At 41.3% G+C, this 18,946-nt stretch overlaps 1 protein-coding gene across 3 annotated transcripts; it reads left to right on the plus strand.

The window, feature by feature from the left end:
- The first annotated feature begins 72 nt into the window (after positions 1-72).
- osbpl1a (oxysterol binding protein-like 1A) lies at positions 73-18,940 on the plus strand. Of its 3 annotated transcripts, XM_028403812.1 has the most exons (29): positions 73-509; positions 1,789-1,952; positions 2,029-2,114; positions 2,190-2,264; positions 2,372-2,483; positions 2,646-2,731; positions 3,720-3,864; positions 4,512-4,579; positions 4,667-4,711; positions 6,186-6,259; positions 6,484-6,547; positions 6,633-6,734; positions 7,270-7,395; positions 7,536-7,617; positions 7,917-8,023; positions 11,204-11,366; positions 12,364-12,550; positions 13,379-13,454; positions 14,776-14,910; positions 15,005-15,102; positions 15,248-15,430; positions 15,517-15,624; positions 16,056-16,145; positions 16,952-17,078; positions 17,171-17,284; positions 17,365-17,488; positions 17,567-17,657; positions 17,795-17,815; positions 18,218-18,940. In XM_028403812.1, exons 2-29 carry the CDS (start codon positions 1,808-1,810, stop codon positions 18,318-18,320), a joined length of 2,937 nt encoding a protein of 978 aa, XP_028259613.1. In that variant the 5' UTR covers positions 73-509; positions 1,789-1,807; the 3' UTR covers positions 18,321-18,940. The 3 variants fall into 3 exon arrangements, with proteins under 3 accessions (XP_028259613.1, XP_028259616.1, XP_028259614.1); XM_028403815.1 differs by lacking the exon at positions 17,795-17,815; XM_028403813.1 differs by lacking the exons at positions 73-509; positions 1,789-1,952; positions 2,029-2,114 and having other exon boundaries at positions 2,430-2,483.
- The last annotated feature ends 6 nt before the right edge of the window (positions 18,941-18,946 follow it).

An 18,946-nucleotide genomic window follows, 5' to 3' on the forward strand; every position in this document is an offset into this window, starting at 1 on the left:
GTTCTGTCAACCCAGTGTGAATACGGACAAAGTACAGAACTATGCATAATGAACCAGATCTTACATTGAAGATAATGAATATAAGTAACTTTAATGTCATAGGGTTAATGTATCGTTGTTGTAAGGATTTTTATTTTGAAAGTTTGCCTTGTGACTTCCGCTGCGCGGAGAGCAGCTGATCCGAGTGTAAACAGTCAACAGAGGCAGACGTATGTGTGTGTGTATGTGTGTGTGGAGGAGACGGTGATAGAGAAGTAGCAATATTTCAGCGTCGGTCTGCTCAGCGTCGTTTGAGGACGGTAAATGGGAAGTGTGTGTGCGTGCGTGTGTGTGACAGTGACTGCGTGATGTGTCTGCCGACATGCGCCGCGCAGTTCGCTGTATAAGCGGCTCAGAGGGGCTTAACACATCACATGCAGCTTCACAGAGGGCCTGTGCGAGAACAGCTGTGTGTGAACACACACACACACTGGATTTTTACCTTCACGGGACTGGACTAGTTAAAATTAGTAAGTGCTCACTCACTGTTTGTCCTGTTTGCTGATCAGCTTCTGGCTGATCAATTTCTCATGACACATATGAGGCTCTTTGCTGTCATTTGGTTAATGCTGCCAAAGAGAATTACACATTTGTCCTGCAACTGAGGAGATCAAAATAACATTATGTTTTCAAACAGCATTCACAATCAATGTTAAAAAAGTAAATGCACAGATATTATAAGCAGAATGCACCGAAAATAAGAGCACAGTCTATTAAGATTAAGAAAACCTTTATTTGTCCCACTATAGGGAAATTCTGCATCTATGTGTAAGTGACATTATTTTATTGTAGCTGCTTAATGGAGACACTGTTAAGCAGGAGTGAGGCCACAAGAGTTAAGTTCTAAGTCTGATTGGTGTATTTAGCGTTAAATTTTTCATATGTCATGCGTACATGCTACTTTGTGAGGAGTCATAGTCCAAAAAACATTCGAAACCACTGATTGAATTTTTAATAATACCTTTTGTGAAGCTATATAGTACATTAACCCCTCAAAAAAAGACAACAAATGAAAATGTTTCAAAAATATGTGTATGTCTGCACTGTGTTTGGCAACACCATCAACAAAAACAGAATGACCAAATTTCATTTAAGAAAATAGCAACAATATTCATAAAAAAAGTTTTAAATTCGATTGTAGCAGCGTCACACGGATGATGGTGATAACAGGGTTTTTTAAGGTGTGTGTGTGAGTTACTGTTACTGTCACATGCTTTTCAGTCCCAGGTAAACCTGTTTCAGTGGCAGTCCAGGTTTTCCTGTCAGTGCCCTGCAGACGTCACAGTCGCAGCATCTGATTTGTCCCGTCATGTCGATATGATTCATTGATCTCCTCCTCACAGCCATGTGACATTCCATAGCATTGTGTAAAGGCAGCTTTCTCTTCTTTTTTGCCACCTCTGTTTTGATTAGAAACCTGAAACATCATGTGGTCTTCTTTTTAAGGCTGTTCAAAGGGGAAAAGGAGGACATGTGTCCTTCCTGTAGGGCTGGTCTGGTGACGTTGAAAGGAAATGCAGATTACTTTTCGTAACCCTCTGCTGGCAGTCGCTTCTACTTCACTGTTTGACAAAACAAACACTTGTGACTTTGTTTCCTCATGGGACTTAGGCAACGATACTGACTGTGTAACTTTGAGCAATCATTTTAAAGGAGCAGTCTGCTGACTTAAGTTCTTTGCCACTTAGGGTGTGGGTTCAATCAAAGACACTGTCCACAAATGTAGTCCTCTGTGTTTTAACCCCTCAGGTTTTATGCAGTAGTTGCTATGGTTTCCATGCAGGGCTCCATGGAGGAGGTGGACCCAGAGGAGCAGTTCCTTCGATGTGCCCGGAATGGAGACCTGCCTGGGGTTCAGAGGCTCCTCATGTCCACAATAAGGGAAGAGACACACATCAACATCAATTGTAAAGGTATGTGATTAGCATATAGTAGTGGTGTTAGTATAGTGTGTTTTCCTGTGTGATGTAATATGTGCTGCCTCCTCAGGTAAAAGTAAGTCTAACCTGGGATGGACGCCTCTTCATCTGGCCTGTTACTTTGGTCACAAAGATGTGGTGGAGGAATTGCTTAAGGTATTGTTTCTTTTCTTCAAATCATACGATTTTAAATAAGTGCACAGGTAACATATATGTCACTAAACCCTCCAGGCGGGCGCAGATGTTAATCTGCCCAATAATATTGGAGATACGCCGCTGCACAAAGCTGCCTTCACAGGAAGAAAGGTATCTCTTTAAGTTTCAGTTATGTGTTGATCATAGGATTCTGTGCATGTATTTATTCATTCATTCAGTCACCCAATGAATCAATAAATCAATCACATATTGATCAGGAGGTTGTCATGCTGCTGCTGCACTATGATGCATGTGCTACTGTCATCAATGGGACAGCACAGATTCCCAAAGATGTCACCCAAAATGCAGAGATCAGAAGCATGCTGGAAGGTGAGACAGTCATGTTGTCATCTAAGAGATATCATGGAATCAATGGATGTTGAATGTTTTAGCAGTCCTTATATAATAGTCCTTATATAAGCTGTTTATGTAATGTGGAGTGTGCATAAAAGAGTTTTCTCTTTGTAAATTGTCTCCTGTCGCTGACACCAGCGGCTGAGAGAACAGAGGAGAGGAAACTGGAGGAGAAACTTTTAGACGCTGCACGTGAAGGAGACCTTTTGACACTAACTCAGCTGGTGAGTCCACATCATGACTCTTAGTACACACACACACACCCCACCTCCAATACTATGTAAAGCAGAGGTCTGAGCTTTTGTCTTGACATAGTGTGGCTATGTTGTCCTCATTCCTGTAGTGACTGCATTAATCCACCACTTTCCTAGATGGAAAGTGTCTCCTCTGCTGTTGGACACACTGACATGATACCTGCCATATACATTTTTTGTCCTTCCTGACATCACGAGGTGTACACAAGGGGTCTGAGGTCACATTTAGTTTGACTCCATTTGGATGGATCGCTGTGTAATTATGGACACTATAATTATGAGAACAACTTGAATAAACTGAGAATGGTTTTAATTTTCTTTGCTTTGACACGTTTAGTTGCTGGTTTGTCTGCAAATAAAAGATGATGCTGATATAAATTAAACAAGCCAACAGTATGTAAAAGTATTGCTGACTTACAGACTGACAAGAAACCTCTTTAATCTAACCTCTTTTCATGCAAACAACCTGCTATATTGCAGTTAATCAATATTTAAACATTCATTTGATTAAAGTATGTTTGGTAACAGCGGCCATTTTTCTCACTTAATAAACCCTGCAGGAAAACCCTTTGCCTGATCAGACTTACATACATAATCACTGCATCATTCTACATTATGATAACAGTCCTGAGCAGTACTGACTTTACACCAAATTAAAATGTCAAACGTATTGTGAAACAGTCTGCTTGACTGCAGATGTGTATTTTACCTGAAGTGACAGTTGCTCCTTTAATTATCATCTCATATTCACAAGTCAAAACACCCACACAGTCGGCTACGTCCTTTAAATACAACAGTTCATGAAAAGCTCTGGACAAAATTCAGTATTTGCAGTTATTAAACACTCTGTGGGTTTAATTATGCCGGTGCCAAAAATCCAAGTCATGCTTCAGTTCTTATCAGAATATTAAAGGACTCTTGGGCTCAGACAACACATCTGTTTCTGTCCTGTGTGTAGCTCAGCAAGAAAAAGCCTCCAGACATCACCTGCACAGACCTGCTGGGTAACACTCCGCTGCACTGTGCAGCCTATCGAGGCCAGAGGCAGTGTGCCCTTAAGCTGCTCAAGAGTGGAGCCAGTCCCAACGTCAAGAACAAGAATGGTACGATGGATCAGCCAGAGCTGGCAGTCAGAAGTGACAGCTACTATTCAATATGTTTCCTTTGTATTATCCACAATGAGTGGTCCTGTGATAAGTCTTACATGTTAGCCGACGTGTATATGTAGAGACATGAATATGGCTCTTTATTTGAGTCAGACAGACACTGTTCTGCAGTGGATACAAGGCTGATTATGATTTACACAGCTGGAAAGAATCCACCAGCTGGCAGGTTGGTTTTACTTTCAACAGTAAGAAAAAAGACTGTAAGAACAAATATCACTTCTACAAGTTCTAATCTCCAATGGCTCTTGTACCAAAAATATTCATTCAGGTGCAGCATGACATTTTATCTCCTGTCTCCAAAACAGACATATGTACAGACTGGGCAAGCAGCGATCGTTTCCCTGTAGATCTTCAGAGTTACTTAGTGGCTATTTCTGAGACTCAAATGTGATTATTAATGCAAAAAATGTAAAAATCTGTGATTACATGAGAGGCACCAGCTGGCGCTGGTTCACATGTAAATGAATCCTTGATATTTATAAATGCTTTCACCAGTTCAATCAAGCAGTATTCCTCTCCCTCTATAGACATATATGCTGTGTTGTGTTAAAGCTCTACTTTTCTTGTGTATCCATAACTCGCAGGCCAGACAGTGTTTGACCTGGCCAGCGATGCTGCAATGAAGCAGTTTCTTGAAGGCAACGTTCACCGAGTGAGTGCTCAGCTGATAGCCGGCATCCTAAAGTCGCTCTGATTTGTTCTTTGATTTGCTCATCGATCTCATATGTGTCTCCTGCAGGGTATGACCCGCCATGTCAAGAAGTACGAAGGACTCCTCTGGAAGGTAAAGGGCTTGGAATTACTGTGTTTTCTGTGGTGGCTGAGAGAGCCCAATCCATTATAGAATGAGAAAACCGCACAGCAAAAAAAGGTGAAATTAGACAGCTCATCTCGATGCTACACAGAGAAGTCAAGCAAAAACATTGCAATATGCTGAGTGGGGCGTAACACGCTCTGATATCGGTCGGCATCTTCAAGGTCAATATACTATTTAGTCAGTGTGTGATTTAACGACACAAGCACCCAGGCTGCTGCAGTGTGGATGATACTGAGTATATGGTGTTTGAAACACAGCCCTGATATCTTGTCACTGGAATGAAACATGGAATGTCACTGTTTGATCACTTGTAGGATCAGTGATACTTCAGTGACCCTTGACACTGCAGGACATAAGGATCCACCAGCTTGACAGTGGGGTCATTAACATGCAGAGACCTTTTTCACAGCACATATTTTAACGTATTTACACAAAACAAAAACATCACCTTCACAAATTGTCACATGCAGCGTTTAAACTAAACCCACAATCTGCTGCTTAAATCTGTTCATGGGTCTTATTTTGCCTCTCATGGCCAAACAATGGAATAATTAAAATCAATGTGCGACAGAAACCACAATTCTGCTAAACAAGCACAGTTTATTTGCAGCTTCTCCTTTTCCAATGATTACATAGAGAATACTTTGTAGGTTGTGTGCTCATCATGTGATGAATGTGGAAGATGTAATGAAAACAGTTTGACCTGTACAACCAGCCTTGCAGTGTTTTGTGGGATTATTTTTAGCTAGTTGCTGTCTGTGTGTGTGTTATAGAGCAAGGAATCAATTTGATTTTTTGTGGAACACAGCTACCTGCTGTGGCCAAAAACAACATAAGACTGTCCTGAAAATCAAAACAGTGGGTTGTAAAAGGTTCTGTAGCGCTGAAGAGAACTGCAGTGTAAGATAATAATTCATCCTCATATCAGCTCAAGTACTCGTGTGTAGCAGCTATTAAACCAAAGTCAAGCATATTCTGCTGACACATAAAGTGTAAGAAAAAATGTGATAAAGACATAAACTTCTTAGTTTCACTGTATGATGTTCTTTCATTATAGTCAACGCTGTAGCTGTGGTTCGGTCATCCCCACTTTAGCACATGTGTATTGTTCCCCAGCTGAAAATAGGCCCAGTTGTAATTACCACCTGCATAATTATGTGCGTTTCTTTTTGCAATTATGTCAGCTTCTGATTTCTGTGACTGCAGCGCTGGGAAACCCGAGAACCTGACTCCATGTCTCTACCCGCTGAGCTAATAGATATTGCTTCTGCGTGTGCATTACAGCTTTTTTTTGGTACTTGTGGTCATAGCATTTTCAGCAGGTTCTCAAGTTCTTTTCTGCGCTAGCTCTCCCGGGCATCCACTGAGAAGCCTGAGCAATAATAAAAATCCCTGAAAGCAGGGGCTGATCCTTTCTCTCTCTCTACGTGCCCGCCTGCAGAGCTCCAGGTTTTTCGGCTGGCGCTCCTACTGGGTCGTTCTTCAGGATGGGGTCTTATCCTGGTACTCGAAACAGTAGGTGCATCTCTTACCTCAGCTGTGTTCCTTGAGACATCAGACATGTGAAAAGATCTCAGCAACAGTGTGTGGCAGTGTAGATTAGAGGGGTGCTGGAGGTGACAGATACATGAGGTAAAAATAGAAGAACCCTGTCTTCTATACTCTCACTGGAAATCTGCCATCTCTCAAGATTCCAACTTCAAAAGACGAGGCCTCACCTCTTTCTCTCTCACATGAAGGTCGGATGCGGCTGCCAATGTCAGGAGGCAAGGCTGTAAGTCTCTCACCAACGCTCACTGTTTGGTAAGGCCACATTAAACATGTTCAGTTTGTTTTTTAATTAGTTTAAATTTCTGCACAGTTTACATCTTAATGTCCTTAATTCCAGCTACGAGCCAAAGATAACTGCTTTTTTACCCTGAAGTGCTTCGATGACAGTGTCCACCACTTCAAAGTATCACCCAAGACAGACCCAGAGGCAACAAGAAAAGTTCGTTCCACTCGTCTAACATTCATTGATGATCTGTTTTTGACAAATTACAAAACACTGCACTTAAAATTTGAATAAGGGGAATGGTATGTACCTCTTCTACCTAAACACAGAAAAACCAAACATGTTCCAATTCTTTACTGTGGCAAGTCTTTTATACATGTCACAGGTTAAAGCACATAAACAACCATAATGGCAGATTTTGAAGTTCAAACAATCATGAAATTAATCTTATTGTTTATTTTTTTGTTGTTGTTGAACAAAAGCATTGTAAGATGTTCAAATTACCGTGTTTTGAGCTAAAATATGGGGCATGTGCAAAATAAACAGCCACGCTCCTCTTTGAAACATCATTTTAGTTATTTAACAGATGAAGGGTTTTGAGTTCTTTTGGCTGTTCTTCTCTTAAAAAAAGTGAATAACAACTCTTCCCTCACAGGCTTCTATTTGAGAGGTCAAAATAGGTCAAATAAATCAGTCCAGTGTGATTCTCATGACAAACCAAACAGAAACAAATCTGTCATTTTCTTTCCAGGCATGGCTTGATGCTCTGGAGGAGCACTCTGCTTACAGCACACACTATTGTTCCCAAGAGCAGGGCAGCGAGGAGGAGGAGGACGAGGAAGTGATGTCACTTGGGGAGCTGACAGACTCACTACAGGTGGCTGTAAACAACACAATCCATAATTAGCATGTCAGCATAATGACGCACAGTGTTTTCTCTGAACTCGTATAGCCCCCTGGTCCTCCCACCCGGCGCCGCCTCTGTTCATGTCCACCTCTCTCTCTGTGAATTACCAGGCAGCAGAGGTCAGCCAGAAGAAGCTGGAAAAGGAGGTGGCGGCTTTCCTCTTCATGCTGAAAAATGACGGGCTGTCAGAAAGTAAAACCTGTTATTTTACTGTCTATACATTGTGATGTATGTAGTATGGGAGAGTCTTTGAGGCGAGAGAATAGAAGTGAGAAACCCTATGGTTAAAATTACAAGCCTCATCAAGCAGACCTAAATATGTATTGATGGAAGAATGTGAAATGTTCTTAATTAGCCTGCACCATCTGTTTGTCATTAAGGGCTTTATGTATGCTACTTGTAGTTTTTCCTACAGCATAAAAAACGTAATCTACAGTTTAGATTCTCCTTCTGCTTTTTTTATTCATGAGCTTATGTGTTGGTTTCCTCAGGATTTCCATCAGCTATCCTCCAGAAAATGCATGAAATCTGTGAGTTGTCAAGCGAGACCACCTCCAGCCTCAATGTCTGTCTCAGCTTCTTCTCCAGACAGGAAGGGGTAAGTGTGTCCCTGCCACAGGTCTGTGTGCTCATTAGGATGGCTGCTAGCTGTGATGCTGTCTCTGCGTTTTTTATTATCAGGGGTTCTTTCTCTATTACCTGCAGCAAGCTATAATGCAAGTTCAGTCACTGCGTGAGCATATTCAATTCTGAGGGAGGAAAGAGCTCCACTTGTGTTATTGTGGGAACCAAGCATTGTTTCTATAAATAAATGTTGAGTTTACTTTAAGGAGTCTGTATGAGGGCTGAAAATGCAGACTATAACCATTGTAATCAGCGTGGTTGTGACCCTCAGATATCTGAAACGTAAAAACAAAGTACAGGCGCATTTCACACCTTCAAATGAAAGCAGTTGAGTGGTGCGGTGATTATAAGCTGTCAGATGGGTTGTCTTTGTGTGTGATTCAATGGATTTGATTATAATGGAAGGATGCAGTAGATAGATTACATCCATCCATTGGAATAAAAGAAGACAGCACTGTTTATAGCTCACGACAAGTGCCAACCTTGGACATCAATTTTGTAACAATGTGAAAAATGTGTTTATACAGCACTCAACTAAACAGTGTGGTGACTCGTAGTGTTCAGTGCTGGAGGCTCTTTTTCGATGCTGTGTGGTTTGTTAACATGTGTAAAGTCATGAATGGCTTCATGCTCGGAGTGGTTCTTTGAAGTGAACTGAAGGCATCATGTGGTGAATCTGCATTAGTAACACAGAGGCGAGTGTTTAGCTGGTTTACTACACTGGCATGGAGCCAGGCCACACTCTGGCTCAGATGCTGTCCGTCACAGCAGCAGGCAACATCAACTCAATTCTGTCTCAGTGTGTTAAATATTACATTATTTTACATTCTTCTGGAGATTTAAAGATGGAAGTACTTAAGGATTAAACAACAGCAATATCATAAAATACCTGACAAATTAAACTGCTTAATCTTGTTAATCCAAAAACCTGCAGTCTGCAGCCAGCCTACTCTGTCTGTGCACGTGTTAAGAAGACCTTAGTTGAGTGTGTTATCATGCTTACACAATGCACAGTGCCATTAAATGGTGCTACAAAACAAGAGAAACAGAGCCAGAAGAGCCAAAATGTCTGGCATTAAACCGAGGAAGTATGAAGCTGCTACAAATGTGGCAAAAAAAAAAAAAAAACCTGTGTGGGTATGATCTGCCGTTTAAGCATCTGCCCTGCTGGCAAATGAATCTGGAGCTGGAGGTGTGAGAGTGATAAACACACCTGCACTTATTGGTAGAGGTGCCCCCAAAAGAATGTAAGAAGAAATTCAAATAAAAGTTTTTGACAAACTAAACAGTGTCTAAAACGTAATGTTATCACAATTAGTACAGATAGATTGCAATTTTGCATTCAATGGCTTTGTTTGCCTCCATCCCTGTAACAGTTGCTTGTTACTACAGTGTAACGCAGACAAAATCTCCAACTGTAATCTTCACATTATGCATAGAATTGCTTGAATATTGCCTGTGTGTGCAGAGGTTCCTTCGGCAGAAACAAGAATATGTGCATTTATTTATAGCATGTTCTGTATTCTAATTAATATGATTGAATAGAATACAGATATACAGTGATTTAGCAGGGATTTAGGAGCAGTTTGTGCTGAGTGTGTTCGATAAAAGTACAATGAGATTAAATCTGTGAGCTGGAGCTGAATTTAAATCAGTGAAGAATGTAATTTGTAACATATATCAAAGAGCACATATCAGATTTACATTGCAGTCATATCCTTATATCTCCTATCTAACTGTAAAGCAAAATGTAGTTTGCTACATTGAAGTTCCAAACATGAGAGTTGTTATTATGTCAGTTTGTGATGATAACTTCCTGACCTAATTTGGTATCTGAATGTCACATCATATTAAGAAAGGGTCACTTTTTTCCTTCTTCTGACTGTTTAAGCTGTGTATACTGTGGTTGTGCTTCAGATGCACTGGCTGTGATGAATGCTGTCATGGGAATGTAAATCAATCATTTATGTATGATATCCTCACTGCCTGTCATTTTCTGCAAATCATGAACATAGATATGGACAAAGCTGTTAAAACGAGAGCCTGAATTATTAAAATTGTGAGGTGCTGAGTGAAGAGAGAAAATGTAACTCTCTCTTCACTCATGCTCACTAACATGGCTTCATCTCAAACAAGACAGCTAAATTCCTCTGGGATCTTTAGATGAGATGGTGCTGTTGGTGCAGCTGAGGCTGCCAGAATCTGTTTGAATGTTCCGGGTCTAACAGGCAGTCCGGCGCATTCAGGGTTTACACCTGGGCTCGGCCCCCATCGCTCAGCTGCACAGGCTTTTGAACTGTGATCTGCCGAGGCAGAGCACACGATGAAAGGCTCACAGAATCTCAGAGCTCTACATGAATAGGCCTGGTCTCAATAGGAATAATTCAGACATGTACGGTGCATGTATCTCAGTCTGCAGATGATGGCTGGCAGTCTGAATAAAGCAGTGGGGCCTGCAAAGGAAAGACACCGAATAACTTCCAGCTCCAGCAGTGCTTTATCACCACCTGTGGAGGGGTCAGCCGCAGCAATTACCTCTGTAAAGTTCAGTACAGTGCAGCGTGGCAAATGATCCAGGGTCTGTCGTTAAACAGCACTTTCTCACACTTCAACGTGTGGATGATTATCAATGCTTTGCCTCTGTTACTTTGACAAGTACTGTGCAGGCAGATTTGTTTCAATGGGCACATCTTCATATTATAAACGATCAGCACTAATGATTTGTGTTGAAGGAAGGTTTAGCTAATGGTTTATATCTGAGTCCTTTACCTGTCATTTGATTCTCCCCCACCCCTCCTCGGCGGGAATCAGGTTCTCTGGCATGCAATATGAGCCGGCAGCATCAAGACAGCTGTCCTCCATTACAGACAAACATGGCTCATCCCTCTCTCAGCTCCTTCTCTGTCGCCATCCGTGGGTCTAATAATGAGAGGACAGAGCAGAGGGGAGGATCAGTCTGTCAACATGTTTAGTTGCAGAACACACATTTGTCTTTGGTTTGCAGTAATAAAAATTTGGAAGCTATGAGAACACTTGTGTTAAGGGCAGAAAATGAAATTTTGTTTTGTGTTTCTGCGAGTGATTAGTCTGCTTCCTTTTGTGTGTGTGTGTGTGTGTGTGTGTGTGTCATTGCGTTGTTGTGTGGCGGGCTCAGGTGCGCAGTCTGAAATTGGAGCAGGAGGTAGAGAAGAATAAGATCCTGTCTGAAGCGCTGCAGACTCTCGCCACAGAGCACCACGAACTTGAGCAATCTGTCGTCAAGGGATCTTCGCTGCATAGTGCCCTCAGTGAGGATGAGTTCCACGACGCCGTGTCTGGTGAGTTGACAAGTTATCAAACACACTCTGGACATTCAGGAGATTCTGTGACAAGCTTCGGCTCACACTCTTCTGCTTGTCATTCACCTGTAGGACACTGGGATACTTTTTCCTGACAGTCAGTGTCTTTGGTATGTTTACAACCTGGTTGTGGTGATGTAAAAAAAAATGGGCTGATTGGCATGTTGTGTTTTTACAGAAATGGCTACAAAACAGAAAATGTTTCATCTAATTTTATGCAAATATCTTGTCAGCTGAATAATTTGAAATACTGATGTTGACCTGCATGGGAGATTTGCATTCATTGTTGTTGAGCATGGCATAAATATTTGATTAATTTTTTCACGCGTGTGCAAATTTGGATGAGTAAAAGGGTCCAAAAATGATCATAGAAAATATAAATAACTGTGTTCCACATTTACTTACTAGTATAGCCGACAGAAAAACAAAATAACATGACAAAACAGTCATATTTTCAGACTTTTCCATACAGACAATAAGCACAGATATGCAGCATTTAAACTACTGATTGTTTTATTCTAATAGATGATTCTGGTGGTCAGTTATTTCTGAAGAACTATGCAGAACATTCATTGCTATGAACTATGATAACAGGGGATAAGTCACATCCAGTCCAGTCTTAAATTACTGATTCTTTAATAATCATACCATCATTTTTTATTTAACCTTCAATGTTAGCAAGTGGATCCCTCTTATGATAATTAAGTGGTTGTGAAAAAAGAACATATCCATATATTCATATTAATATTATAATATTTATTATAAACAAGATATGGTTTAAATGGACACAGGTGGAAAAGTCACTTCTAGTGGATAATCTTTAACAAAACATCTACTTTTCCTGCTAAAACCATGACTTATAAATGACCCTGACCAAGGTTTGTTTACTTTTTATTTTAATATAAACTTGATGCTCTTTCAAAGTTCCAAGTCTTTGCTTCATCACTTAAGGCCTCTGTGTGTTCATCTGTGTCAGAATCAGACTCGGAGCTCTCCCTGAGTGGCTTTGAGACAGTGGCCAGCCATTCTTTTGAGGAGGACGAGGAGGAGGACGAAGGCTCTGTCATGTTAAGCAGCCCTTGCAGCAGCCCCACCGGCATGATGCAGGAGGGTCTCCATGGTGACAAGGATGAGACTCAACCCAATGGGATAACAAAGTATAGGTCAGTGCTGCAGTATGCCACCACAGCTTCCTAAATGGACCGCTGTACCCCCTGTGCTTTTATCTGCCATCAAAATATGAACAAACTCTGCAAAAGGCCTGTCCTTTCATTTCAGCCCAATATTGTTATTATTGTTATTGTTTTAATATATTCTTATTCCTGGACATTTCGCAGCCTGCTCGGAGAGTTCTGTTTTCTCAGTGATCTTTGTTTTTCCTTTTCCTTCCTCCCTCAGTCTTTCCACTTCATAGTGTGAATAATTTAGAGCCACAGCAAGCCTGCCAAAGGCATGAGAAAGAGTTGTATTGAAAGGACTGAGCTCTGTGTTGGAGCTGTTAAATATTGATAAGGTCACAGTGTAATGCAATAATCAGTTTGCAGTATGATCCCATGTTGGCTGATCCCTCAGGCAGCTTTGGAGTCTGGTTCAAACAGTTTAGATGGACTTAAAATGTAAACAGTACACAAATCCCTGTTCTGTTTTACATGGCTTATATGCTTTATTCTTACACATAATTCTAAGTATGCAGACTCTTCAGACAGTGTGAGCTGGCTGCTCTTCTGTGTCTGTTAAGTACTCAGAGTGACTGATGGATAATTCCAGGTCTGATAGTCACCTTTGCTGCTGGTGTTGTTTGTGTGTCTGGGCTTTGTTCCAGTATTTCGAATAATACATTACAGGCTTTTGTGGACTACATTCACTTGATGTGGTGCCTTCTATTACAGGTCTGGTACATTCACCCTAATGAAAAGTTTTAAGGGCAGTAGCACAAAGCAAATGGATCATATTTTCAGTGTGTGTGCATGTGTGTGTGTGTGCTATTTTAGGATGAGCCTGCCAGCGCCGATGTTTTCCAGAAATGACTTCAGTATTTGGAGTATCCTGAGGAACTGCATTGGGATGGTGAGGATGCTTTTTAATGACTTTTTAGTTATATTCATAATATTTACAGATAGGTTGATGCGTTTAAAAAAAAATCAGCAATTTCAAGCATTCCCATTACTCACTATAGGACCCATTCACACCTCCACTCATGACACCCAGGTGGGTCAAAGACTTAAACAGACCTCAGTTATCTGAAGGTGCTAACCACCACACAGGAGATTAAATAACTCTCTCCTCACCAGTTCAGATGAGAGGTATAAATCTGTTGCAGGTCCACACGCCCTTGTTTTAGCACCCAGATACACCGTGATACCTCGACCTGGATAACTGAGAATCCTCACAGACACAGAGCTCGGAGGAATCTCCCTGGTTACTCCGGTGTCACCAGAGGATGTAATCCTTCTTAAGTCTTGATAACTACTGGGAGAAATGACATGAAATATGGTGCAAGGATTAATGTTCTCACATTAAGGAGCATTTAATTGTGTTTTTGTCCTACAAACTAAATCTAATGTTAAACTTAAATGGCCCATAATTCACATAGATTAAAATGATAATGTGAAAAAATATGAGTGAAAAATTCAGATTTCAATACCAAGGTGCTATTTTAATAAACCCTTTCACACAAAATCAAACCAACGCACACCTTTTGTCTTCAGATGATGATGAGATGAAAGATTACAATCCCAAGTCACATACCTGCACTTGTTTTGGTTATTTATGAGCTCCAGATCCAATCAGCTTTGATGGAAAGTGACACCTGGGTGGACATGTTAATTGTAACTCCTTTTCCAGTTCAATACTATGACTGCTTGGCAGAACTATCAGTAACCTGTGTCAATCTATAGCACATAAATAGTTTTTTTTCCCTCAGGAGCTGGTGGAGACCAAACATGTAGCTAAAACCAGTGACTATAACTAATATCAGTTGGCCTAATGTACAGCACTACATAAATGCTAATATATGACAGGGTGGAGTGAAGCAGAAAACAAGTGATCTATGACTGTGTCTGCTTCTTTTCTTGTAGTCAGCCTGTGACAGAGTTTAACACTGCGTAATCCTTTATGGAATGTCAGAAACATTTTATCCTTATTCATGTATTTGCAGATTATATTTTCCAGCAGTGGGTACAACAGGGGGATACAGTAAACCCATTCATACATGAATTTATATTATGGAAAAAAGTATGTGTGATACAGTACGACCAGAAAAATCTCTTGAACCTTCTTAGCATTCAGCATTGATGTTCCACTTTCAGAGGATTGCTCTGTGTTAAGACTTCATTTTTCTGTTTGTAATGAAACCTTGTCGCTTAAATCCTCCTCATGTCGCGTTCAGGAGCTCTCCAAGATTACAATGCCAGTGATTTTCAATGAGCCGCTCAGCTTCTTGCAGCGTCTCACAGAATACATGGAGCACACGTACCTCATCCATCAGGCCAACTCCTCCACAGATTCTATTGAGAGGATGAAGGTAGACACATCATGTGTAGATGATTGAAAGAGACAGACTGTTTAACAGGATCTGAGTGTCTGAGCTGATGTGTGTGTCTGTCTGCTGCTGGCAGTGTGTAGCTGCGTTTGCGGTGTCTGCGGTGGCCTCTCAGTGGGAGCGGACTGGTAAACCCTTCAACCCTCTGCTGGGAGAAACCTATGAACTGGTCAGGTGAGAGGGATTATATACAGTACATGTACAACTCTGATTATGAAAAAATGTGGTCATATGCTTTGTTGACTGTATTTCCAAACATACACAGCTGTGTTCTCCTCCATCCGCTCACTCTCCTGCTGTTTCTCCATGGTTATTCCAGAGATGATCTGGGCTTTCGGCTCCTATCGGAGCAGGTGAGCCACCACCCGCCTGTCAGCGCCTTCCACGCTGAGGGCCTGGAGAAAGACTTTGTGTTTCATGGATCCATCTACCCCAAACTCAAGTTCTGGGGTAAGAGTGTGGAAGCTGAGCCAAAAGGCATCATCACATTGGAGCTGCCCAAGTAAGTGCTTCTGACTGACTAAAAGAAACCTTGCTGTCTTGGACGTGCCTTTATCCCTGTGTTTGTGTTGTTGTTGTCTTCTCCAGGTACAATGAGGCGTACACATGGACAAACCCCACATGTTGTGTTCACAACATCATCGTGGGTCAGCTGTGGATTGAGCAGTATGGAAATATGGAGGTGATCAACCACAGGTACGAGGTTACAATGCACTGCTGTATGAAGGCTTCAAAAAGCCAAAGCCAGAATAAACAAAATACAATACACTCTGTTCTCTCACACAGCTTCAGGCTGCTGACCTATACAAAACATTGAAACTGTTTCCTGTGTGAAAGTCAGCAAGCAAGATGGTCCCTATTAATAACAACTCATTCATGTTGAGATTTTTTTTCAACTCATTATCATATATTTAATGCATTAATATACGTTTACACATATGTTTATGTAAGTGTTTAATGTCCATTGTATGAATTTAAATCTCCTAGTTTAGAAGTGTATCACACAGTCTGACAGCTCATGAGAAGAGTTTGAGGAAGTGGAGGAGAAAACAGGAGTGAATGAGGAAGCTTTGTGTGACTCAGCTATCCAAGAGTGAAAAATGCTCTTTCTCTGTCTTATCACCCAGAACTGGTGAAAGGTGCTGCCTGAATTTCAAACCGTGTGGCCTGTTTGGAAAAGAGTTGCACAAAGTTGAAGGGTATATTCTGGATAAAAGGTACGGCGTGACATTTGGAAAAGTTTATTCTGGTGTTAAATGCTGAACGTTTGTGATAAGAAGGCGTAACTTGTGACCTTCTGACCTTTAATTCAGAATTCACAGCACACACTGGATTATGCATCATTCTAAATGCTTTTACACTTACAACACACCTCTGAATGCTTAAAAAGATTCAGTTTTAGATGGAATGACAGCGTGTGTCAGACAGCACAACAATTTATCTGCTTGATGGTTTCCAAGTCATTTTCCCTCATTAGTATTTTAGAGCAGGATTTAATAAGCTGCTTAAAGCTGTTCAAAGATGCTTCATTTATCAATCAGGACCTACAAAGTAAAGCAGGAGCTCTCCACTGATCGCATTTCTAACTTTAAGTGAGACATAAGAACCCATTACAAAATCAAACCATCCATTAACAATTCACACAGTTAATAAGTCACTGCAGCGATAATTGGCCCTTGAGAAATATGTGCGTTGGTTCAAAGTGAAATTTAACGTGAGTGAGGAGAAGGCACGCCACTTAAAACAAGAAGGAGTGGATAATTCAATGACACACAGGACAAGCAGAGCCAAATGACAACACCAAATATGTGCAAAACACATGAAGTGAGTCTTAGTTTAGCTTCGTAGCAACAATACATGATAACAAGCAGACAGTGTGATGTGATCACTCAGCGTGATGTTGGATGCTGCAGCCTGGAGCTGCTTTTAAAGCTTCTTTCAGCTGTTTGAACTTTATCCCAAAACTGACTTAATGTATGTACTAGTGTTTGTGTCTAAGGACAGGTGTGTGTGTGTTTCACAGCAAGAAGAAGCTGTGTGCTCTCTATGGGAAGTGGACAGAGTGCCTGTTTGTTGTCGACCCAGCTGCATTTGAAGCACATAAGAAAAATGACAAAAAAGGGTCAGAGGAGAAGAAGGGCAGCAAAGCGGTAAGAATTACTTAAAAGTGGCGAATCCTATCAACACACTGTCATGAGGACTAATAATTAAAATTCATGCTTCACTTTGTGCTGGTGTTCAGGCTGGCAGTGAGGAGCAGGAGGAGGTTCCTTCACTGGCTACAGACACTGTGGAGATGATTCCTGGCAGCCAGCTGCTGTGGAGAATTGCAGCCAGACCAGCCAACTCCACCCAGGTCCCATTGATATATCCACAGTATATTCCTTCACCATCTTGAAAGAATTATTTTTGACAAATTTGAATCTTTGATCCCAGATGTACAACTTCACGTGCTTCGCGATGCAGCTGAACGAGTTGCGTAAGGAGATGGAGGGAGTCATTCCTCCAACTGACTGCAGGCTGAGGCCGGACATACGAGCCATGGAGAACGGCGACATCGGTAACGGCTGTTAGCGTAAACTTGAATTGAAAAGGAAAAACCACAACCTGAAGCTCTGCTGTGTTTTCATTCAAATAGACCTCGCCAGCGAAGAGAAGAAGCGGCTAGAAGAAAAGCAGAGGGCTGCTCGCAAAAGCCGCTCCAAATCTGATGAGGAGTGGAGGACGCGGTGAGGCTCAGTCTTCATCACATCATTCCCTTCTTTAAACATACTGGTTAATTCTGTCATCTTTGGCTGCATAATTCATAAAATCTCCATTTTTATCTTCACTTGTTTTTCTGCTGCACCCTCACTCTGATGTTAAGGAGTGCTGCCCTGGGCCCGAGGTTAGAGCTGCTCACTGTTTGACTGATGTGCCTGAAATGTTTGATATGAGATCATGTGACCTTCACTGTTTCCACGCACTCTCTGCTCTTAGGTGTAAATCTTACCTGTGGCATGCTTTTCTGTGAGTCCCACAGCTTAGACAAAATGTTAATAATTCCCTCCTCCTGCATGGCAGCTCCACTCCCTGGCTGTGACTGCAATTATTCAATCACCACAGGAGTCCTCCCTCCAAATCATTCCCTCCCCACTTATGTGAAGTTAATGTCAAAAAACACAATGTCCTACTGCCATACAAATGATCTTTAACCTTGAGATCAAGCATGCCTGACCTTCCCCCCTTTCTTTGTGTCATGTGTCTCTCTCTTGCCGCGGTCTGATTAGGTCCCCCTTGTGTTTTTCAGGTGGTTCCATCAGGGGCCAAACCCTCACACCAGCTCCCAGGATTGGCTCTTCTCCGGTGGATACTGGGACCGGACATACAGCCCCCTGCCAGACATTTACTAATGCACCCGTACAGTGAGGAGCAGCATTAAGTGTTTTTTTAGCCACAAATAACTGCAAGCAATATGAAAAAGTGTACTTGAACAACGTGGCCTTAATCTACTTTATGATGGGAACGCTGTGCTCAAAAATGTCAGTAATCAGCAGGTTTAAACTGTAAAGTTGTTTGACAATGCTTTATACCATTTGTATTCACACTAAGACCAGATTGTTTCTGTTCATAGGTTTATGGTTTTAGTGTCCGTCTGTCTTCTTTTAAATGTTCATAATAGTGTTTTGAATCTGGTCGTATATCTGTGTATATATACATTCCACAAGTTGAACCGTCAGTGACCTCATCATGTTACTCTCACATTTCCTCTGGACTCCACAGTCAGTTATTAATAAGCATTTGATTTGGGTGTAAGTCATTTGTCCTCATGTGTTTGCCTTGTAAAAAAACAATGAGGAGTACATCCACCCAGTGTGATGAGTAAATGACCTTTAAGAGCTGAATGACAGTTCGTTTATGTAACTGGACTGGTTGGGGTTTATGAGGTTAAAACTTCATTTTAAATGATTTCGCCTCTATACAGAACTTTGAGACTGTTTTATTGCAAACCTAAATAAAACACTTCAGTGTGTTCCTG

This window comes from Parambassis ranga, chromosome 4, assembly GCF_900634625.1.
Source record: "Parambassis ranga chromosome 4, fParRan2.1, whole genome shotgun sequence".
In the NCBI taxonomy this organism is placed as follows: domain Eukaryota; kingdom Metazoa; phylum Chordata; class Actinopteri; family Ambassidae; genus Parambassis; species Parambassis ranga.